Genomic DNA, 25104 nt, shown 5'->3' on the forward strand with positions numbered 1-25104 from the left:
TTGGGATTGTTTTGCTTTTGCCTGTAAATATCCAGTTGCTTTCACTTTAAATCAGACTTTCTTACGGTTAGCATTTTTTTTGTGTGCAAGTTGAGCACTGGGATGTAAACGCAGCATTTGGGGCGGCAGGTAGTGGTTAGAGCCTTTGGCCACTAACGCAAAAGGTTGCTAAGATCTAAACACACAAGGTAAAGTCATCCTGCCCCTGAACAAGGCAGTTAAATTAACCATGCCCTGCTTCCATCCCGACACTATTAAGTCTTGTCAGACAACTGAACCGTAAAAGTAAAACCAGACGTGTCATAAAACCTTTTATTTCACCAGAAAGATACAAATAGTCAAATCTTTCATTCAAAGTCTATTCCCCCCCCCAAAAGAAATCTCACGTCTCTCCGGGGGTTTATCAAGTCTATTCCTCAATTCCTTGCATGCTCTCCCCAGAGGGACGTGAGGAGAGTATTGGAGATCTTCTGAAAATTCTCAGGAAGCAAGGTAAGACTTGAGGTTCCCCCTTCTCAAAAAGTAATCCAAATTAAACTGCCAGATGAGAAATGTTTGGCACAAAACTAGAATTAAAACAGTCCACTAGTTTAGTGGATGACATTTTGGCAAACTATGATGAAGGATTCCCAAGGTCGGTCTGCTGCCCCAGTCTAGCTGGTAACAATCCCAAAGAGTCCCCTCACATCATTCTAGTACAAAAGTCAAGTTCCATAGATATAATTCCTTAGTAACAGGATGGATGGTCATCTTATTAACCATCTGAAAACTCTGATTAAAATCTCAATTGTAAAATGTATTCTTCAGTGTCTCACATCCCATCACATTTATTTTTCATTAGCAATATTACTTCATGATAACGGTTTAGAACAGGATGTGCAGGTGTTCCAGTTCTCTGATTGGCTGGTTAAGGAGAGGTGCATCCTGGAAATTGAAGTGCTGCAGTAACCAGCAACATAACATGTAAGTCTCTACAACATGTCTGAGTAATAGATCCAGCCAGGTAACTGTCAATCACCAGGTGTTCTCATCCTCTCCCCAGTTAAGGTCATCTCCTTCTTCCCAGCCTTCTGCTTCCGTCTGTAAAATAAAGGAATACAGAAATCCTTTAAAAATGGCCACTCATGAAGCAGGAACTTTTCTTACGCTAATGAATTTCCTTTATAGTACATGGGATTGACATTACATTCTGAAAGGCACTTGCTCGTCGGGCAAGTCAGGAGTATTATGTTGGTTGCCTGAAAATGTAAATGAACCAGTTACACGCAGAAATGCCATATATTGGCTGCCTTTCACCTACACATTAGGGGAGGAACCAGAAAGATCACTACTGGAATTCTTTGTATTTTGACTATCAGTTAAAAAAGACAGGCTCAACTGCCATAAACACAATAAAATTGTCTTTCACTTAAACCAGTTTTCCAACAGCAAACATTTTTTGTTGTAGCCCCAGACAAACTCACCTGATTCAACTCGCAGTGCTTGATGATTAGTTGAATCAGGTGTGTTTACAAGGGGCTTCAATAATGTGCATCGTTGGGGATTCTCCAGGACTGGAGTTGGGGAAACAGACTTAAAAATCACTGGGGAGGCACCAGACAAATCCATACTGGAATTCTTAGCCGTTTGACTTTAAAAATCAAATTTCAAGCCCTGGATTCTGTGAATATCCCAGCGAGGGCCTGGTGAAAGACGTGGATTGCTTTTTAAAATGTGATCCAGTGGTACACAACTGACCCTGCACCTACCTAGTCACAGAGAATAGTAGTACTTTGTTTCTGTCACATGGACTCACCTCCGTCTGGTCAGCAGCTGCGAACTTGGCGGGGAGTGTTAGTGTGTCAACAGATGGCTCAGTGTGTTCTGACGGTGCGGCTGTGAGCAGCCCAGTATCACTAACATTGCTCTTCACAGGCAGCAGCAGAGCTACAGCAGACGATAGTTTAATGTCCGGCTCCATGTCTGCAAAGAAGTCCAATTCCGGGTCTCTCTCCTGCTTCCTCTTCACCTCGATGGTGAACTCCTCTCCCAGAACCCTCGTGCCACCATCCTTTCGTGCGGTGTGCAGCTTGGGCCTGGGCTCGTCGTTAGGTTGCGGTTCTTCTTCCTGCCCCCAGCCGTTGTCCCCGGAAGACGTTACCGTTGTCTTCCTCTCTAAGGCCTTGAGGTTATAGCTCAGTTTGAGGGGTTTGGACCCCACTCGCAGGGGCTCGGCCATCAGGTTGAGGGGGGGTGGTGGTGCGGTTAGGACGACAGGGTCTGGTATGGGCGCAGTGGGGGAGAGGTCAAACGTGGGCTCTGTGTCTTTGTTGTCCCATGGTTCCTCCTCTTGATCCCGCGTTCTGTCTGAGGCCTGGATGTGTGTCTGGACTGACTGCTCCTGTTCCCCTTCCTCTGGGTCACTCCAATCTGGCCAGTCCTCAGCCTGACTCCGGCCCTCTGGCCTTTCTGGCTGGTCGGGACTGTAGGAGGACTCCTCTTCCTCGTTTTTGCTGAAGCCGTTCAGGGGTAGAGATATCTCTCTACTACTACCTGGAATAAGGGCCAGATGACTGGTATAAGCTTCAACCACTGAATGTGAGTGAATTGGAAGAGGTAAGGTTCTCAGTATTACTTCCTTACCTGATTTGGGTGGCAGGGAGTATATCCTGGTGGTCTCTCTGGCCTGAAGGCTGTCTATGTTCCCCAGGACCAGACCCCCTCTCACTGCTACCGGTTTGGGGAACAGACTTGGGACCTTCGAGGGCTGGGCAATCTGGGGATGGGACCCTCCAACTATGTGAACTGGAGAGGCTAGAGAAGGTAAGGATGAATTGTTTTGTAGGGAACTATGACTAGCAGCACTGCAGTTATATGAAATCATCAAAAAAGATGAGCGTTATCTTATGCGTTTCTTACTTTCTGGGGTGACCTCTGTAGACTTAGTGAAGTTGGGCCTGGTGCGTTTGAACACCTTGGTCCTCTCCCCACCCACCACCACTTGGGCACCTAGCAACGGCACCAGCACAGCCAGGCTCTGCAGCGTCATGGCTACCAGAGAATCATTTGTGTCTCTCATTCCAAGCAACACCTGCAGTTTACAAGGGAGGGAGGAAGAGATCTTGAATTGAAACAGTGTTTTCAAAACATACAAGGCAAACCCCAGCAGGGACAAAATATACTGAACATGCAAATGTTGGAACCACAGACATTACCGTATAATGTTTCTGAATAAAGTTATGGGAGGTGAACCACATCTGGTAGAGACCCCTAATAACTAGGTTCACATCAGTGGGGTAACAGTCGTGCAGCAAATGGACAACCTGGCTTCAAAACCAGTCAGTAACATCAGCAAATATGAAAAGGGTGTTTGTCTGACCTGAGGTAGGATTTGGTTCTTTAGCTCATCTTGGGAGAAACACTCAGCGTAGACGTGAATGTGAGCCAGCAGCACCATCCGGACGTGTTCCTCGTTGACCTTGAAGAGCTTCAGCAGCTGAGGAACCACATGTTTTCTGTAGAGAGAGACCGACAGGAGGCACTCCTCACTCCCACCACAATCTGTCAACACAGACAGATTGAAATCTGGTCAAATATATTCATTGTGTGTTGAATGCCCCCTTCCCTATAAACGTGCTGAAAATCTGTTTACTGTGAAATAGCATCTGGTCAACAACAACAACAAAAAATCCCCTAACGTTTACTAAGGGTTGGTAACAGGCTGATTGGTTGGCTGTTAGAGCCAGTAAAAGGTGCTTTGCTACTTTTAGGTAGTGGAAGGACTTTTGCTTCCCTCCAGGCCTGAGGACACACTTTCTAGTAAGCTTAGCTCGAAGAGATCGCAAATAGGAGTGGCAATATCGTCCTCTATTATCCTCAGTAACTTTCCATCCAAGTTGTCAGACCCAGATGGCTTGTCATTGATCCAGAGTGCTCCACATGGGTAATAAATAACCAATAATTAAAAAAGACAAACCCTTGTTTGGCTTTAAGAGGTGAGGCAGAAAGCTCTTCACAGCGGTAGGTTCAGCAAACACCATCCCATTGAGGAGTTTAGGAACAAGACGCGTTGCTATCAGTTCCTCTGGCAGGCTCTGCACCCGGTCCAATAGAAACCTGCCGTACAGACAGAGGATACTTTCTGTGGGCTCAGACAGTAACAAGTTCATTGGCAGACATTTTGTATGAGGAAATGAATAATACAAAGATAATGTATTGTCACATACACCGGGTAGGTGCAGTGAAATGTCGTTTTACAGGGTCAGCCCATAGTAGGAACGATGACAAAGGCAGAGCTGTCACCGACGAATCACTAAACAGTCTAATTAAATACGCACACAGTCACTCACTCACTTAAAGAATTCATTCTTCTCTTCCTCTGCCTTCAGGGTCAGGCTCTTCAGAAAATTCATGACCTCCAGAAAGTCATTTCTGAAAAAGTCATGAGTGAGTAGGGAGCTGAGAGAGGGCCGAGACAAGGGGTCAGAGGTCAACAGGCCTGCTTGGAGAGTCCTCTTCAGACTGCCTGATAACTCTTCAGAGACTGCAGAAAGAGATGATACAGAGAGTTCCTTCAAATTAAAAGCTGACAGTCTGCACTTTTAAATCAAATCAACATGTACTTATAAAGTACTTATAAATGTTTTACATCAGCCGATGTCACAAACCTTATACAGAATCCCAGCCTATAACCCCAAACAGCAAGCAATGCAGATGTAGCAGCACAGTGGCTAGGAAAAACTCCCCAGAAAAAAGGCAGGAACATAAGAAGAAACCTAGAGAGGAACCAGGCTCTGAGGGGTGGCTGTACCGGAGTCTTCTTCGGGCTGTACCGGGTGGAGATAAGGGATGAACCGGTTACATGATAAAACACGGTAAAATTCCCAACGGCTAGTATTACTGTTTTCAATGTTAAAAATTATCATTAAAACCGTGTTTGATTACCACAGTTTGTCAAACTCACGGTAAATACTGTCCAGCATCAACCAAAAGTTAGCAACAGTCTGACGCAGGCGTAGCAGGCAACGTGGGGTTTGTTTTGTGTGAAAACATGGCAGAAGGCAGGGACAGCATTCGGGAGATTTTCCTTCTAAGAAGACCAAATATGAAGTGTGATAGTATTTTGGCTTTTACAAGAGTGCTGAGGGAAACTTAAAAATCGAAGATGGTCACCCCCTCTGCAGAACATGCAAACAGGGTGACCTTTGTGACCACCACCTTATAGTGAATGCAAGGGAAGTCAACCTTTAGCTCAATGCAGGAACTTCGGAATGGGGGGGAAATGTCATGGTTTATCTAACTTGCTAATAGCTTGTCAATAACGTAAACTGAAGCGTTCAGTGTTACCTGTTCTTTGTAAAAACACTACACGTCGTTCTGCTGCTGTGTGTGTCGTGTGTCTGCAGACTCTATTCTCCCATTACACACAATAACACATTATGTAGTTTAGTCACACAACCAACATATTTTGTTCATTTAAAATCCATCAGACGTGGACGTGGTTGTAAAAGTGTTCCAACAGGAGAAACACTATACACACACACACACACACACACACACACACACACGACTCCTGTGTCAAATGTTGGGCTCATTGCAATTCCTCTCACTGTCTTAAGACTCATTTGTATTTATGAAAAATTGTGCATGGGGGTCATTGCATATACTCAAATGCAACACAGAAGATGTGAATAATAATTATAATGTAATAATACATTTGCTATTCCCTTGTTTACAGAGTGGGTGAGCAGCAGGCAAACCCAGTGATACTATTGGTCCATCCTCATCTACAGCTGTTCCCTTGTTTACAGAGTGGGTGAGCAGCAGGCAAACCCAGTGATACTACTGGTCCATCCTCATCTACAGCTGTGACAGACACTCCAGCAAGCATTTAAAAGGCAGGCTGCTTATAGACCCACATCAAAACATACTAAAGACCTCACTGCAGCCCTTTCATATTACATTGCAAAGGACATGACGCCATTTCAAATTGTTGAAAGGCCTGACTTTCTGAGGCTGATGAAGGTCACCGTGCCTCACTACAAAGTGACAAACTTTATTCTCCAAGACTGAAATCCCAAACCTGTACAACCAGGTTAAAGCTGATGTTGGAAAATGTTTGGCTCAGAAGGCACATGGTTTGGCTGCAACTACTGACCTTTGGACCAGTGAAAGCAGGGGGTGGTTCAACCTTACAATCAGCTTCCCTATCCATTACCTCTCTCCCAGACTGGAACAGGAATCAAACTGCCTGGAAACACAGTTCTTCACTATCCATTACCTCTCTCCCAGACTGGAACAGGAATCAAACTGCCTGGAAACACAGTTCTTCACTATCCATCCATTAAACCAGTCTCCCCTCTCTCCCAGACTGGAAACAAACTGCCTGGAAACACAGTTCTTCACTATCCATTACCTCTCTCCCAGACTGGAACAGGAATCAAACTGTCTGGAAACAGTTCTTCACTATCCATTACCTCTCTCCCAGACTGGAACAGGAATCAAACTGCCTGGAAACACAGTTCTTCACTATCCATTACCTCTCTCCCAGACTGGAACAGGAATCAAACTGCCTGGAAACACAGTTCTTCACTATCCATTACCTCTCTCCCAGACTGGAAACAAACTGCCTGGAAACACAGTTCTTCACTATCCATTACCTCTCTCCCAGACTGGAACAGGAATCAAACTGTCTGGAAACAGTTCTTCACTATCCATTACCTCTCTCCCAGACTGGAACAGGAATCAAACTGCCTGGAAACACAGTTCTTCACTATCCATTACCTCTCTCCCAGACTGGAACAGGAATCAAACTGCCTGGAAACACAGTTCTTCACTATCCATTACCTCTCTCCCAGACTGGAAACAAACTGCCTGGAAACACAGTTCTTCACTATCCATTACCTCTCTCCCAGACTGGAACAGGAATCAAACTGCCTGGAAACACAGTTCTTCACTATCCATTACCTCTCTCCCAGACTGGAACAGGAATCAAACTGCCTGGAAACACAGTTCTTCACTATCCATTACCTCACTCCCAGACTGGAACAGGAATCAAACTGCCTGGAAACACAGTTCTTCACTATCCATTACCTCACTCCCAGACTGGAACAGGAATCAAACTGCCTGGAAACACAGTTCTTCACTATCCATTACCTCACTCCCAGACTGGCTACTGGAATCAAACTGCCTGGAAACACAGTTCTTCACTATCCATTACCTCTCTCCCAGACTGGCTAATGGAATCAAACTGCCTGGAAACACAGTTCTTCACTATCCATTACCTCTCTCCCAGACTGGCAACTGGAATCAACTGCCTAGAAACACAGTTCTTCAACAGGAATCAAACTGCCTGGAAACACAGTTCTTCACTATCCATTTACCTCTCTCCCAGACTGGAAACACAGTTCTTCACTATCCATTACCTCTCTCCCAGACTGGAACAGGAATCAAACTGCCTGGAAACACAGTTCTTCACTATCCATTACCTCTCTCCCAGACTGGCTAACAAACTGGAATCAAACTGCCTGGAAACACAGTTCTTCACTATCCATTACCTCTTCACTCCCCAGACTGGAACAGGAATCAAACTGCCTGGAAACACAGTTCTTCACTATCCATTACCTCACTCCCAGACTGGAACAGGAATCAAACTGCCTGGAAACACAGTTCTTCACTATCCATTACCTCACTCCCAGACTGGAACAGGAATCAAACTGCCTGGAAACACAGTTCTTCACTATCCATTACCTCTCTCCCAGACTGGAAACACAGTTCTTCAAACTGCCTGGAAACACAGTTCTTCACTATCCATTACCTCACTCCCAGACTGGAACAGGAATCAAACTGCCTGGAAACACAGTTCTTCACTATCCATTACCTCACTCCCAGACTGGCAACAAACTGCCTGGAAACACAGTTCTTCACTATCCATTACCTCACTCCCAGACTGGAACAGGAATCAAACTGCCTGGAAACACAGTTCTTCACTATCCATTACCTCGCCCCCAGACTGGAAACACAGTTCTTCACTATCCATTACCTCACTCCCAGACTGGAAACACAGTTCTTCACTATCCATTACCTCGCACCCAGACTGGAAACACAGTTCTTCACTATCCATTACCTCACTCCCAGACTGGAAACACAGTTCTTCACTATCCATTACCTCACTCCCAGACTGGAAACACAGTTCTTCACTATCCATTACCTCACTCCCAGACTGGCAACAAACTGCCTGGAAACACAGTTCTTCACTATCCATTACCTCACCCCCAGACTGGAAACACAGTTCTTCACTATCCATTACCTCATCCCCAGACTGGAAACACAGTTCTTCACTATCCATTACCTCATCCCCAGACTGGAAACACAGTTCTTCACTATCCATTACCTCACTCCCAGACTGGCTACTGGAATCAAACTGCCTGGAAACACAGTTCTTCACTAGACTGGCAATTAAACTGCTGGAAACACAGCTTCCCCAGACTGGAAACACAGTTCTTCACTATCCATTACCTCACTCCCAGACTGGCAACTGGAATCAAACTGCCTTCTTCAGAAACACAGTTCTTCACTATCCATTACCTCATCCCCTGGCAGACTGGAAACACAGTTCTTCACTATCCATTACCTCATCCCCAGACTGGCAACTGGAATCAAACTGCCTAGAAACACAGTTCTTCACTATCCATTACCTCACTCACAGACTGGAAACACAGTTCTTCACTATCCATTACCTCACCCCCAGACTGGCTACTGGAATCAAACTGCCTGGAAACACAGTTCTTCACTATCCATTACCTCATCCCCAGACTGGCAACGGGAATGAAACTGCCTGGAAACACAGTTCTTCACTATCCATTACCTCATCTGGAAACACAGTTCTTCACTATCATTACCTCATCCCAGCGGGAATGAAACTGCCTAGAAACACAGTTCTTCACTATCCATTACCTCGCCCCCAGACTGGAAACACAGTTCTTCACTATCCATTACCTCGCCCCCAGACTGGAAACACAGTTCTTCACTATCCATTACCTCATCCCCAGACTGGCTACTGGAATCAAACTGCCTGGAAACACAGTTCTTCACTATCCATTACCTCATCCCAGACTGGCTACTGGAATCAAACTGCCTGGAAACACAGTTCTTCACTATCCATTACCTCATCCCCAGACTTACCTCACTCCCAGACTGGAATCAAACTGCCTGGAAACACAGTTCTTCACTATCTATTACCTCGCCCCCAGACTGGAAACAGTTCTTCACTATCCATTACCTCACTGGAAACACAGTTCTTCACTAGACTGACTGGCAACTGGAATCAAACTGCCTGGAAACAGTTCTTCAAACACAGTTCTTCACTATCCATTACCTCGCCCCAGACTGGAAACACAAACTGTTCTTCACTATCCATTACCTCATCCCCAGACTGGCAACTGGAATCAAACTGCCTAGAAACACAGTTCTTCACTATCCATTACACTCACTCATTACCTCAGACTGGAAACACAGTTCTTCACTATCCATTACCTCACCCCCAGACTGGCTAACTGGAATCAAACTGCCTGGAAACACAGTTCTTCACTATCCATTACCTCATCCCCAGACTGGCAAACGAATCCAAACTGCCTGGAAACACAGTTCTTCACTATCCATTACCTCATCCCCAGACTGGCAACTGGAATCAAACTGCCTAGAAACACAGTTCTTCACTATCCATTACCTCACCCCCAGACTGGAAACACAGTTCTTCACTATCCATTACCTCACTCCCAGACTGGCAACTGGAATCAAACTGCCTGGAAACACAGTTCTTCACTATCCATTACCTCATCCCCAGACTGGCAACGGGAATGAAACTGCCTGGAAACACAGTTCTTCACTATCCATTACCTCATCCCCAGACTGGCAACGGGAATGAAACTGCCTAGAAACACAGTTCTTCACTATCCATTACCTCGCCCCCAGACTGGAAACACAGTTCTTCACTATCCATTACCTCTCTCCCAGACTGGCAACTGGAATCAAACTGCCTGGAAACACAGTTCTTCACTATCCATTACCTCGCCCCCAGACTGGAAACACAGTTCTTCACTATCCATTACCTCATCCCCAGACTGGCCAGACTGGAAACACAGTTCTTCACTATCCATTACCTCATCCCCAGACTGGAAACTGGAATCAAACTGCCTAGAAACACAGTTCTTCACTATCCATTACCTCATCCCCAGACTGGCTACTGGAATCAAACTGCCTGGAAACACAGTTCTTCACTATCCATTACCTCATCCCCAGACTGGCTACTGGAATCAAACTGCCTGGAAACACAGTTCTTCACTATCCATTACCTCACTCCCAGACTGGCTACTGGAATCAAACTGCCTGGAAACACAGTTCTTCACTATCTATTACCTCGCCCCCAGACTGGAAACACAGTTCTTCACTATCCATTACCTCACTCCTAGACTGGAAACACAGTTCTTCAATCAACTCACCTGGAAACACAGTTCTTCACTGGACTCTCGCCAACCACACAGTTCTTCACTATCCATTACCTCACTCCTAGACTGGCAACTGGAATCAAACTGCCTAGAAACACAGTTCTTCACTATCCATTACCTCGCCCCCAGACTGGAAACACAGTTCTTCACTATCCATTACCTCATCCCCAGACTGGCAACTGGAATCAAACTGCCTAGAAACACAGTTCTTCACTATCCATTACCTCACTCACAGACTGGAAACACAGTTCTTCACTATCCATTACCTCACCCCCAGACTGGCTACTGGAATCAAACTGCCTGGAAACACAGTTCTTCACTATCCATTACCTCATCCCCAGACTGGCAACGGGAATGAAACTGCCTGGAAACACAGTTCTTCACTATCCATTACCTCATCCCCAGACTGGCAACGGGAATGAAACTGCCTGGAAACACAGTTCTTCACTATCCATTACCTCATCCCCAGACTGGCAACGGGAATGAAACTGCCTAGAAACACAGTTCTTCACTATCCATTACCTCACAATCCATTACCCCCCAGACTGGAAACACAGTTCTTCACTTCATATCCATTACCTCTCTCCCAGACTGGCAACTGGAATCAAACTGCCTGGAAACACAGTTCTTCACTATCCATTACCTCGCCCCACAGACTGGAAACACAGTTCTTCACTATCCATTACCTCGCCCCCAGACTGGAAACACAGTTCTTCACTATCCATTACCTCATCCCCAGACTGGAAACTGGAATCAAACTGCCTAGAAACACAGTTCTTCACTATCCATTACCTCACTCCCAGACTGGCAACTGGAATCAAACTGCCTGGAAACACAGTTCTAAACTATCCATTACCTCACTCCCAGACTGGAAACACAGTTCTTCACAATCCATTACCTCACTCCCAGACTGGCAAAAACTGCCTGGAAACAGTTCTTCACAATCCATTACCTCACTCCCAGACTGGCAAATCAAACTGCCTGGAAACACAGTTCTTCACTATCCATTACCTCAGACTCCCAGACTGGAAACACAGTTCTTCATTACCTCAATCCATTACCTCACTCCCAGACTGGCAACAAACTGCCAGACTGGAAACAGTTCTTCACAATCCATTACCTCACTCCCAGACTGGCAACAAACTGCCTGGAAACACAGTTCTTCACTATCCATTACCTCGCCCCAGACTGGAAACACAGTTCTTCACTATCCATTACCTCATCCCCAGACTGGCAACAAACTGAATCAAACTGCCTAGAAACACAGTTCTTCACTATCCATTACCTCACCCCCAGACTGGCTACTGGAATCAAACTGCCTGGAAACACAGTTCTTCACTATCCATTACCTCATCCCCAGACTGGCAACGGGAATGAAACTGCCTGGAAACACAGTTCTTCACTATCCATTACCTCATCCCCAGACTGGCAACGGGAATGAAACTGCCTAGAAACACAGTTCTTCACTATCCATTACCTCACCCCAGACTGGAAACACAAACACAGTTCTTCACTATCCATTACCTCGAGACTGGAAACACAGTTCTTCACTATCCATTACCTCATCTCCCAGACTGGCACAGTTCTGGAATCAAACTGCCTGGAAACACAGTTCTTCACTATCCATTACCTCGCCCCCAGACTGGAAACACAGTTCTTCACTATCCATTACCTCGCCCCCAGACTGGAAACACAGTTCTTCACTATCCATTACCTCATCCCCAGACTGGAAACTGGAATCAAACTGCCTAGAAACACAGTTCTTCACTATCCATTACCTCACTCCCAGACTGGCAACTGGAATCAAACTGCCTGGAAACACAGTTCTAAACTATCCATTACCTCACTCCCAGACTGGCAACTGGAATCAAACTGCCTGGAAACACAGTTCTAAACTATCCATTACCTCACTCCCAGACTGGCAACAAACTGCCTGGAAACACAGTTCTTCACTATCCATTACCTCACTCCCAGACTGGAAACACAGTTCTTCACAATCCATTACCTCACTCCCAGACTGGAAACAGGAATCAAACTGCCTGGAAACAGTTCTTCACAATCCATTACCTCACTCCCAGACTGGAAACAGGAATCAAACTGCCTGGAAACACAGTTCTTCACTATCCATTACCTCATCCCCAGACTGGCAACAGGAATCAAACTGCCTGGAAACACAGTTCTTCACTATCCATTACCTCGCCCCAGACTGGAAATCAAACTGCCTGACTGGCAAACACAGTTCTTCACTATCCATTACCTCACTCCATTACCTCAGACTGGCAACTGGAATCAAACTGCCTACTATCCATTACCTCATCCCCAGACTGGCAAACACAGTTCTTCACTATCCATTACCTCGCCCCCAGACTGGAAACACAGTTCTTCACTATCCATTACCTCATCCCCAGACTGGAAACAGGAATCAAACTGCCTGGAAACACAGTTCTTCACTATCCATTACCTCACTCCTAGACTGGCAACTGGAATCAAACTGCCTAGAAACACAGTTCTTCACTATCCATTACCTCGCCCCCAGACTGGAAACACAGTTCTTCACTATCCATTACCTCACCCCCAGACTGGCAACTGGAATCAAACTGCCTGGAAACACAGTTCTTCACTATCCATTACCTCATCCCCAGACTGGCAACGGGAATGAAACTGCCTGGAAACACAGTTCTTCACTATCCATTACCTCATCCCCAGACTGGCAACGGGAATGAAACTGCCTAGAAACACAGTTCTTCACTATCCATTACCTCGCCCCCAGACTGGAAACACAGTTCTTCACTATCCATTACCTCTCTCCCAGACTGGCAACTGGAATCAAACTGCCTGGAAACACAGTTCTTCACTATCCATTACCTCGCCCCCAGACTGGAAACACAGTTCTTCACTATCCATTACCTCGCCCCCAGACTGGAAACACAGTTCTTCACTATCCATTACCTCATCCCCAGACTGGAAACTGGAATCAAACTGCCTAGAAACACAGTTCTTCACTATCCATTACCCCATCCCCAGACTGGCTACTGGAATCAAACTGCCTGGAAACACAGTTCTTCACTATCCATTACCTCACTCCCAGACTGGCTACTGGAATCAAACTGCCTGGAAACACAGTTCTTCACTATCTATTACCTCGCCCCCAGACTGGCCAAACTGCCTGGAAACACAGTTCCCAGACTGACTGGCAACTGGAATCAAACTGCCTAGAAACACAGTTCTTCAAACACAGTTCTTCACTATCCATTACCTCACTCCTAGACTGGCAACTGGAATCAAACTGCCTAGAAACACAGTTCTTCACTATCCATTACCTCACTCCTAGACTGGCAACTGGAATCAAACTGCCTAGAAACACAGTTCTTCACTATCCATTACCTCATCCCCAGACTGGCAACGGGAATGAAACTGCCTGGAAACACAGTTCTTCACTATCCATTACCTCACTCCCAGACTGGCAACTGGAATCAAACTACCTAGAAACACAGTTCTTCACTATCCATTACCTCACTCCCAGACTGGCAACTGGAATCAAACTGCCTGGAAACACAGTTCTAAACTATCCATTACCTCATCCCCAGACTGGCAACTGGAATCAAACTGCCTGGAAACACAGTTCTTCACTATCCATTACCTCACTCCCAGACTGGCAACAAACTGCCTGGAAACACAGTTCTTCACTATCCATTACCTCACTCCCAGACTGGAAACACAGTTCTTCACAATCCATTACCTCACTCCCAGACTGGCACTGGCAATCAAACTGCCTGGAAACAGTTCTTCACAATCCATTACCTCACTCCCAGACTGGCAACAAACTGCCTGGAAACAGTTCTTCACAATCCATTACCTCACTCCCAGACTGGCAACAAACTGCCTGGAAACACAGTTCTTCACTATCCATTACCTCACTCCCAGACTGGAAACACAGTTCTTCACAATCCATTACCTCACTCCCAGACTGGCAACAAACTGCCTGGAAACAGTTCTTCACAATCCATTACCTCACTCCCAGACTGGCAACAAACTGCCTGGAAACAGTTCTTCACAATCCATTACCTCACTCCCAGACTGGCAACAAACTGCCTAGAAACACAGTTCTTCACTATCCATTACCTCGCCCCCAGACTGGAAACACAGTTCTTCACTATCCATTACCTCATCCCCAGACTGGCAACGGGAATCAAACTGCCTAGAAACACAGTTCACTATCCATTACCTCATCCCCAGACTGGCAACAGGAATCAAACTGCCTGGAAACACAGTTCTTCACTATCCATTACCTCATCCCCAGACTGGCAACAGGAATCAAACTGCCTGGAAACACAGTTCTTCACTATCCATTACCTCGCCCCCAGACTGGAAACAGGAATCAAACTGCCTGGAAACACAGTTCTTCACTATCCATTACCTCGCCCCCAGACTGGCTACTGGAATCAAACTGCCTGGAAACACAGTTCTTCACTATCCATTACCTCATCCCCAGACTGGCAACGGGAATGAAACTGCCTGGAAACAGTTCTTCCCAGAAGATCACTAAGCTCACAACATTCCGACCACCCCAGAAGACAGAGTGAAAGAAGAGATCTACCCGTCTCTGCCTCCCATTCCAGCAGAAGAGGATCCACTGGTGTGGCCCTGCATCAGAGCTGCCTCACCTTGCCAGGAAGCTTTTGTGCATCCCAGTGACCAGCGTGCCATCAGAGAGAGTCTCCCCTCGCAGATCATTATTTAAACCGGACAGTAAATATGCAGACATTTTTTACATTTACATCTCAAGTGAACAAAGATGCATACATACAGGATGTTAGGCCAGCAGCACCTGACTTTACATATGGTTCTATTGGATGCGTTTACATATGGTTCTATTGGATGCGTTTACATATGGTTCTATTGGATGCGTTTACATATGGTTCTATTGGATGCGTTTACATATGGTTCTATTGGATGCGTTTACATATGGTTCTATTGGATGCGTTTACATATGGTTCTATTGGATGTGTTTACATATGGTTGTGTTATTCTTACATCCACATTGCTTTGCTTTTATGTGCACATTGATTTGCATACTGGTTCTATTGGAGGTTGTGTTACATATAAATATGGTTCTATTGCACTAAATAAATGGTTCTATTGGATGTGTTTACATATGGTTGCATTGGATGTGTTTACATATGGTTGTGTTATTCTTACATCCACATTGCTTTGCTTTTATGTGCACATTGATTTGCTTACTTAAGGTTGTGTTCATTAAAACCTGCACTAAATAAACTTTTACCTTTCATGGCCACATGGTGCCATCTTTAATGTTTTTACACACAAAAAGTGCACAGTGCTGCTGATTTTGTTGGTTTTCAATATAAAACTGTCAGTACTTTTCAAACAATTCCAGCACTTTAACAATCCTGCGATACTACTGATTATTTTGGTATCTATAATCGTGATATGACATTTTCATACCGTTTCATCTAAGAGTACAAGCCATTAAGGCCAGATTGAACATCTTGAAGAACAAATTTTCATAGATGACCAGCAGGGTCAAATAATAATTAGTGGTAGGAGTGTGCAACAGGTCAGCACCTCAGGAGTAAATGTCAGTTCTGTCAACCACACGATTGGTCGGAATTTTGAAACGTATTTTTCCATATGTATAGTGTTCTAATCAAATCAAATTTCTGGATTGAGCTTGGCTGATGCTCTAAGCTTACGGTTTGATGAAATAAGACAAACGCCTCAAGAGGATGCCAGAAATTTAGATATATATTTTTTTAAATAAACACAACCTGAACCAGCTATTCTCCTCTCGCTCCTGCTGCCTTTTGCAGATTCTACCATTACTCTCCTGAAGTTGCCGGTAATCGGCTACGAGGAGTCGGCAACCTCTCATTTTGAATACCAATTTATCTTACCATTTCTACCGATCTGCGTGCCAGTTATGACGGTCATATGCACATTTTCGTGAAAGTTTCATTTATAATGTTTTTATGTCGCAAAATCATTGTCATGGGGTTAATCAAAATTCTTAATATTTAATTGATTTTTAACCCCTTTTGGATACCACGGAAGCAATTGGCAGTTACAGTCTTGTCTCATCGCTGCAACTCCCGTACGGATTCGGGAGAGGCGAAGGTCGAGAGCCATGCGTCCTCCGAAATACAACCCAAGTCGCACTGCTTCTTGACACAAGGAGGCCAGTTGCACCAATGTGTCGGACGAAACACCATACACCTCGTGACAGAGTCAGCGTGCACTGCACCCGGCCCGCCACAGTAGTCGCTATTGGACAAGGACATCCCTGGTGACCAAACCTAACGACGCTGGGCCAATCATGCACCACCCCGTGTCCCCCGGTCACGGCCAGCTGCGACAGCCTGGACTCAAACTCAGAATCTCTAGTGACACAGCTAGCACTGTGATGCAGTGGGAGGTCCTGGTTAATCCAAAAACTAACTTATATTGTCCTTGCCAACTATGTAAAAATAGCCTACATAAAGCCAACAAATAAAAAAAAAAGGTTGAGGCCTGCAGGTAGAAAATATCCTGATAAAAATAAATATCCTATAAATCACATCGGCTACACATGGCCTGTCCGCAGCGAACTTGAAACACTATCAACTATTTAAACGTGGGTCTGGCCTGAAGCTTGCTGTAGCAAATTTGCAACATTGCATAAAATATAAAATATTCTGGGCCCTCAGTTTCCTGCACCAGTGAGCTTAGGACAGACAGAGCTGTAGGCTATTTGTGCAAGGGACAGGAAGCAGTGTTCAACTTGGGTAGGAGCTCACCGGAGCTGAGTACCAGCACCTCAAATGTTCTACTGCTTGAGCTTCTGTTCCACTTATCGAATATTAGCTCAAAAGTATTGTGGAGATCCTGCACCTAAATATAAAACAGTACCAGCACCCAAAATGAGTACAAGTCAAGCACTGATAAGAAGTAATCAGGTAGGCCCCTTTTATGATGTTTCCATTGAATCAGAGCATGACCCTTTCACACTGTGTGGTTATCTAAAAGGAGAGAGCTGGAAAGATTTCAGATACATTGAGGAACTATTGTCATTCAATGGAAAAACAGACAATGTTTACTTGCTGTTTGAGGTGAAGAAAACATTACTTAGAGAAGCTCCACAGGTCCATTAGTGGTGGTACGTTTAGCCCATCAGAAACACTATCAGATCCCTGAATTTGCACACAGACCAGGTAACCTATAGGCCTACTTCTATGAATATACATCCTTACTCAACAATGACAGGAGCGAACCAAACAAATGACTAAAACTGAGAAGAAAAAAAAATCAAATGAATGAAATAAACCAAAACTTGTTTCTCACTAGTGTAGCATAGGTTGTGCACTTCACAAACAATGTGTCCACTCAGACAATGAGAACGCGAAGACTGGAATAATAATATTGAATGCATTAAACCATATTACCATAATCGAAGTAACAAAAACATTATAGATTGGAAATTATATGCATTAATGGTAAACGTAGTACTGGTGATATACTGTATGTAACAGGGAATTGATATACACTAATCAAAACGCAAACAATTAACACAATGAAGTTATGAAACAACGAATGTGCACAAATTGGCGGGAGAAGTCACATTCTGGAGAGAGAAGTGCATTGTGCATCTGGGCGCATAGTCTATCCAACATCAGCATTGGCCATGCAGCATTTACTGTGATACCCTGACTTCTGCTGTCGTATTCATACGATTAATCGGAATGGCCGATTAACTTGAAATCGGCCCTAATTTTCAATCGGATATCGGTATTTTTGGGCGCCAATTTGCCGATTTTTTAAAAATTGTATTATTTTTATACCTTTTATTTAACTAGGCAAGTCAGTTAAGAACACATTCTTATTTTGAATGACGGCCTAGGAAAGGTGGGCTAACTGCCTCTTTCAGGGGCAGAGCGAGTCCCCCCTTATCTCAGCTCGCTGGTCACCATAGCATCTCCCACCTGTAGCACACGCTCCAGCAGGTATATCTCTCTAGTCACCCCCAAAACCAATTCTGTCTTCGGCCGCCTCTCCTTCCAGTTCTCTGCTGCCAATGACTGGAACGAACTACAAAAATCTCTGAAACTGGAAACACTCATCTCCCTCACTAGCTTTAAGCACCAACTGTCAGAGCATCTTACAGATTACTGCACATAGCCCACCTATAATTTAGCCCAAACAACTACCTCTTTCCCAACTGTATTTAATTTATTTATTTATTTTGCTCCTTTGCACCCCATTATTTTTATTTCTACTTGGCACATTCTTCCATTGCAAAACTACCATTCCAGTGTTTTACTTGCTAGATTGTATTTACTTTGCCACCATGGCCTTTTTTGCCTTTACCTCCCTTCTCACCTAATTTGCTCACATTGTATATAGACTTGTTTATACTGTATTATTGACTGTATGTTTGTTTTACTCCATGTGTAACTCTGTGTCATGGTATCTGTCGAACTGCTTTGCTTTATCTTGGCCAGGTCGCAATTGTAAATGAGAACTTGTTCTCAACTTGCCTACCTGGTTAAATAAAGGTAAAATAAATAAATAAATAAAGAACGACAGATTTTCACCTTGTCAGCATGGGGGATCCAATCTTGCAACCTTACAGTTAACTAGTCCAACACAATAATGACCTACCTCTCTCGTTGCACTCCACAAGGAGACTGCCTGTTACGCGAATGCAGTAAGCCAAGGTAAGTTGCTAGTTAGCATTAAACTTATTTTATAAAAAACAATCAATCATAATCACTAGTTAACTACACATGGTTGATGATATTACTAGATATTACTGAAGTGAAATGGCTAGCTAGTTAGCGCACACTAATAGCGTTTCAAACGTCACTCGCTCTGAGCCTTCTAGTAGTTGTTCCCCTTGCTCTGCATGTGTAACGCTGCTTCGATGGTGGCGGTTGTCGTTGTGTTGCTGGTTCGAGCCTAGTGAGGAGCGAGCCGGAAGCTATACTGTTACACTGGCAATACTAAAGTGCCTATAAGAACATTGAATAGTCAAAGGTTAATGAAATACAAATGGTATAGAGGGAAATAGTCCTATAATAACTACAACCTAAAATTTCTTACCTGGGAATATTGAAGACTCATGTTAAAAGGAACCACCAGCTTTCATATGTTCTCATGTTCTGAGCAAGGAACTGAAATGTTAGCTTTCTTACATGGCACATATTGCACTTTTACTTTCTTCTCCAACACTTTGTTTTTGCATTATTTAAACCAAATTGAACATGTTTCATTATTTATTTGAGGCTAAATTGATTTTATTGATGTATTATATTAAGTTAAAATAAGTGTTCATTCAGTATTGTTGTAATTGTCATTATTACAAATAAATAAATACTTAAAAAAAAAAAAATTGGCCGATTAATCGGTATCGGCTTTTTTGGTCCTCCAATAAATCGGCATCGGCACTGAAAAATCATAATTGGTCGACTTCTAATTCATACTGCTAGCGCTTTGCAGAGCCGTTGTCAAAAGAGCCGTTGCCAAGGAAGTGAGCTCGTGTTTATACAGGATGTACCGCACCCAACTACCATCAACTAATCATGTCAATGCGAAGCTATATAGGGCCCTCCGCATTGTTACAAAATTTGGGAGACTCCGCATTTGCGTCACACCCTCCGACCACATATTCGGATCAAGCGTAAATTGGCTTTTAGTCTCGGCCTCCACAATGGATTAGTTCACTGAGATGGGCGCATATATATATATATATTACTGCTCGACTAAAAACAATCTTGGTCGACCAACAGCCTAACGATCAAACAATTGACCAGTCGACTAATTGGGGTCAGCTCTAATACAGAGTGTACAAAACATTAGCAACTCTCAATGACAGACCTCTCAACATCAACTCTGGACCGCCAAGCCAGTTCCACTGCAGTTCTTCCATTATTCCCCTCTAATCAGGAACTGATTTAGACCTGGGACACATGGTGGGTGCAATTCATTATCAGGCAGAACAGAAAACCAGCAGGCTCCGGACCTTGTAGGGTCAGAGAATCCAGGTGAAAGCCATGATCCCTTATTGATGTCACTTGTCAAATCCACTTCAAATCAGTATAGATGAAGGGGAGGAGCCAGGTTAAATAATGATTTTTAATCCTTGAGACATAGATTGGGGTATGTGTGCCATTCAGAGGGTGAAATGTAGGTGCCAGGCACACTGGTTTGTGTCAACAACTGTAACGCTGCTGGGTTTTTCACGCTCAACAGTTTCCTGTGTATCACAAATGGTCCACCACCCAAAGAACATCCAGCCAATTTAACAACTATGGGAAGCATTGGAGTCAACATGGACCAGCGTCCCTGTGGAATACTTTCGACAACTTGTAGAGTCCATGCCCCAACAAATTGAGGCTGTTCTGAAGGCAAAATGAGGAGGTGCAACTCAGTATTAGGAAGGTGATTCCTAATGTTTTGTACACTCAGTGTGGGGAGAGAGAGAAGAGGTTCGGCAGGAAGAGAGAGGACAGGGAGGATGAGGGGAAGACAAGACCCGGCAAAGGAGAAAGTGAGCGTCACAAAGTCGGAGATTATCAAGCATAATGTTCACTTCTATAAAAAAAAAAAGCCATTCCATCCTATTGTACAAGTGTTCTGTTCAAGGTTTGAATGGAACGTTCCAACAATCAATCAAGTTGAGGCTTCTCCACTCACCATAGCCATTGAGAGAATCATTTATTTTCAAATTCAGGAGAGGGATGAGGGTTTCCACCATCATTCCAAAGGAGAAGCAGTCTCGAGAGTGTGCATGCTTATCTGGCAGTGTTTTAAAGCCTTCCACCTGCAAAGAATGATTTTATGAATTAAAGACTTAAGACTGCATAATTACCAATAATAAAATAATGTTAAAATAACAGTGATGGGCCTGTTAATCTTACCCGTTCCTCCGGAGGAACAGTACTGGTCTCCCTCACATTCTGAATGGTGCTGAGAAACTGAGGTGGACAATAGAATATAACTTTAAAACACTTACAATAACCACAGACAATAGTGATGGAAAGTAGATTAGTTCTTTCCAGCTGAATTGCCAGTCACCTCTGGTGTAGCCTCAGCGAACTTGCAGACAGTCTCCATCCCCCCAGCTTCCAATGGCCGTCTTCACTTACGAACACAGAAGACATGCAGACGTTGTTGTGGCTCGATTTTCCCTGAGGGGAGAAAGAAGACCTGTTATAACAGAAATGAGAACTGTAATACTGAACAGAGCAGAATCATGTGAGAGAGTTTAAATGTTAAAACGTTCCCGTCCACCACTTCAGTCTTATGGAGAAAAATGTTTGTGCCTGCAGGGATTCTTCATTAATAGTGTCTGCCTGTGTGTGTGTGTGTGTGTGTGTGTGTGTGTGTGTGTGTTCCTTACCCTCTCATGCAGGAAAATCAGCGCCTGTAGCAGGTCATAGATGCCTGCACACAACTCCTCCGGAGTCAGGCTGTCCAGCAGGGGCTCCAGGGGCTGCACACGCTCCGTCACCAGGTGGATACCTCCGTCCTGCACTGAGCATGACAGGAAACGCAGCAGACACGGGTGCCTCAGGGTCTTCAGGTGCTACAGGGAACCAAACATTCATTAATGGCTCTTATTTTGTTCCAGCAGCTCACTCCTGTAGGATGAATGTAAAACTATAATTTCTTCAGGTGATAAAAGGCAGTACAGGACAGGAGGGGAGAGGCTGGAGGGATGTGGATGTAGCCTTATCCCTTGTAATGTTGTGCTTCCTTATCACATTGATGGTTTTTTTTTCTTCACGATACCACACTCAAGCAAAGGGATGGCAAGTGATTTCCTTGGTAATGGCAGCTACATACACAAGGGAGCATCATTGCCCTCCAGTAGCCTCACATCATGAGTAGCAGCATGTCACACTTACTGTAAGTCACTCTGGATGAGACTGTCTGCTAGGGCTTAAATATAACACAACAAGGCTCAGACAATTTCAAGTGACCATTTATCATGAGGATATATTACAGCCAGGGCAGCAGACAGGAGACACTGGTGATGCCTTGCCCAAATGTGACTAGCCTGGAGAAATCCAGTCTGTTTGTGCTAACATTCCACTTAGTTGCTTGAATAATTGTAAGCGAGCGTTGCGCCTTTTCAACATTCCTCTCCTTCTCATGCTAAACATGGCATGACAAGAAGTGGCAAAGAGTGGAATGACAGCTAAACAGGCTGGTAGCCAGGCAACGATCAGACGGCTGTGTCACTCGCATGGGTGATGCCATACTCTGTCTGGAATAAATGTTTTATTAGATACCATATGTGTTTACCTTAGCAGCTTTGTTGACTTTGTCTTCGTTGCCCTGCTTGTGAACAAACACAGAAGCCGGCTTGCCATCCTGGAGCACGGCGGAGTACATGGTCAGCCCTGAGGGCAGGGTTAGGAGCGGTTCCTCCAAGATGATGCTCCGCATAGCGCTGCTCTCCGCGCCCATGGTCGCTCACCCCTCGATGCGGTTGTTCGGGACGCAGTGCCTGATGATCACACTGCCAGTGATTTCAAATAGAATTAGAAAAACTTTATTGTCCACATTGTGGACATTTTTCTTCAGCTTCACCACATAAAAACAGACATTGAACACCATCAGAAGCACATCAACATCATTAAATAAACTATACAAAGTACAAAAGTGCAAATTCTGTATCAAGTTCACATATATTAAATCATTTATCTAAACCATAATCAATAGTTCCTAATTTAAAATAAATCAAATGATCAAAAATCATCATGACAGTTCGCTAGCTAGGCAGCGTGGCTAACTAGTATCTGTATGTTAAGTGATACACATCTGGCTAGCTGACATGGTTGAATGCTGTTGATTTAACTAGGTCACGCTAACCAGCCCCTTGGACTCGTGTCAAGCAGAGTAAATACAGCAAAATTGAACTCGGAAAGCAAAAGGTGTTTCCACCTGTCTAGCTAGCTAGCAACTAGCTAACCTAATCATCTTATTTTTTGCTAGCGATACTCTGGTTGCTTTACAAATGGCTAGGTAGCAATGAAATAACGTAGTGTACCCAGTATCAGTAGTGTTAATGTCACATCGAAGTGTGTGTTACCTGTTTGGTTGAGTGCCACTTCTACGTATGGACAGCCAGCTAAGTTAGATGGCTACGCTCGCAAGCTAGCCTTGCTAAAAGTAGTCATCGCATTGGTTGTCACTTGGTCTTCAGTCATAGACACAAACATGTATATATATATATATATATATATATATAATGTAAATTGCCAATGGGTTAGCAATCCACGTATTTAACAATGAAGAAGATATTCGCTGTTTAACTTTAACGTGAAGCAAATAAATCGCTTCCTGTGTACCAACCGTAAACAACCGGCTCTTCCTGTCAAAGATTAGGACGAAACCATTAAATAAAAGCCAGTGGCAGGCGGACCGGGCATCATAATCAAAATATGAATTGTCGTTTGAACAATCACGAATAAGTGACTATAAAATAATTATAGTGGTTCTAAACAGTTCGTTCATTTGGTATCGTGTGGCATTTGTTGATTAAATCCGTATGATGTAACAGCATCAAAATACGTTACCCTCTTTATCAATACAAATGGTCAATGCCATAGTGGTGCGAGAAAACGCAGGTAGAACGCAACATATTACGCTACGTTACCTAAACTGTAATCATTTATACACCTTTATGGCTGCAATAGCAGCGCGCTATGCATTATCTATTTTTTGACATGAGGCATTGCCTACTCCAGTCGTCGGGGCCCTGATTGGTGTCACACTTTTGCCCCAGCTAACACACCTGACTCCAATGATCAACTAATCACGAGTCTTCAGTTTAGAATGAGATTACGCTGAACAAAATATAAACGCAACGTGTAATGTGTTGGTCCTATGTTTCATGAAGTGAAATAAAATACCCCAGAAATAATACATACATACACAGAAACTGTGTTTCTCTCCAATTTTGTGGAGCAATAAGTTTACATCCCTGTTAGTAAGCGTTTCTCTTTTGCCATGATGTGGAATATCACGAAGCTGATTAAACAGCATGGTCGTTACATAGGTGCACCTTGTGCCGGGGACACTAAAAGGCCACAGAAAATTTCCAGTTTTGTCACACAATAGAATGCTACAGATGTCTCATGTTTTGAGGGAGTGTTCAATTGGCATGCTGACTGCAGGAATGTCCACCAGGGCTGTTGCCAGATAATTTTATGTTAATTTCTCTAACATAAGCCATCTCCAATGACATTTTAGAGAATATGGCAGTACATCCAAACGGCATCACAACCACAGACCAGGTATAACCACGCCAGCCCAGGACCTGTACATCCGGCTTCTTCACCTGCGGGATTGTCTGAGACCAGCCACCCAGTCAGCTGATGAGTATTTCTGTCTGTAATAAAGCCCTTTTGTGGGAAAAACTCATTCTGATTGGCTTGGCCTGGCTCCCCAGTGGGTGGGCCTATGCCCACCTATCGCTGCACCCTTGCCCAGTCATGTGAAATCCATAGATTAGGGCCTAATTAATTAATTTGAATTAACTGATTTCCTTATATGAACTGTAACTCGATAAAAAAAAAATGAAATTGTTGCATGTTGCGTTTATTTTTGTTCGGTA

General features: G+C 44.1%; 1 protein-coding gene across 1 annotated transcript; it reads right to left on the reverse strand.

The window, feature by feature from the left end:
* Positions 1-298: 298 nt before the first annotated feature.
* scyl3 (SCY1-like, kinase-like 3) lies at positions 299-24171 on the reverse strand. The gene is given in 14 exon segments (XM_065009325.1): positions 299-1080; positions 1796-2532; positions 2623-2793; positions 2899-3070; positions 3359-3540; positions 3956-4095; positions 4333-4522; positions 21174-21300; positions 21398-21454; positions 21555-21601; positions 21604-21667; positions 21880-22065; positions 22788-23004; positions 23578-24171. Coding segments are annotated over 13 exon segments (2304 nt in total). The 5' UTR covers positions 22953-23004; positions 23578-24171; the 3' UTR covers positions 299-1014.
* Positions 24172-25104: the final 933 nt, after the last annotated feature.

The sequence above is a fragment of the Oncorhynchus nerka genome, linkage group LG24 (assembly GCF_034236695.1).
Source record: "Oncorhynchus nerka isolate Pitt River linkage group LG24, Oner_Uvic_2.0, whole genome shotgun sequence".
Classification (NCBI taxonomy): domain Eukaryota; kingdom Metazoa; phylum Chordata; class Actinopteri; order Salmoniformes; family Salmonidae; genus Oncorhynchus; species Oncorhynchus nerka.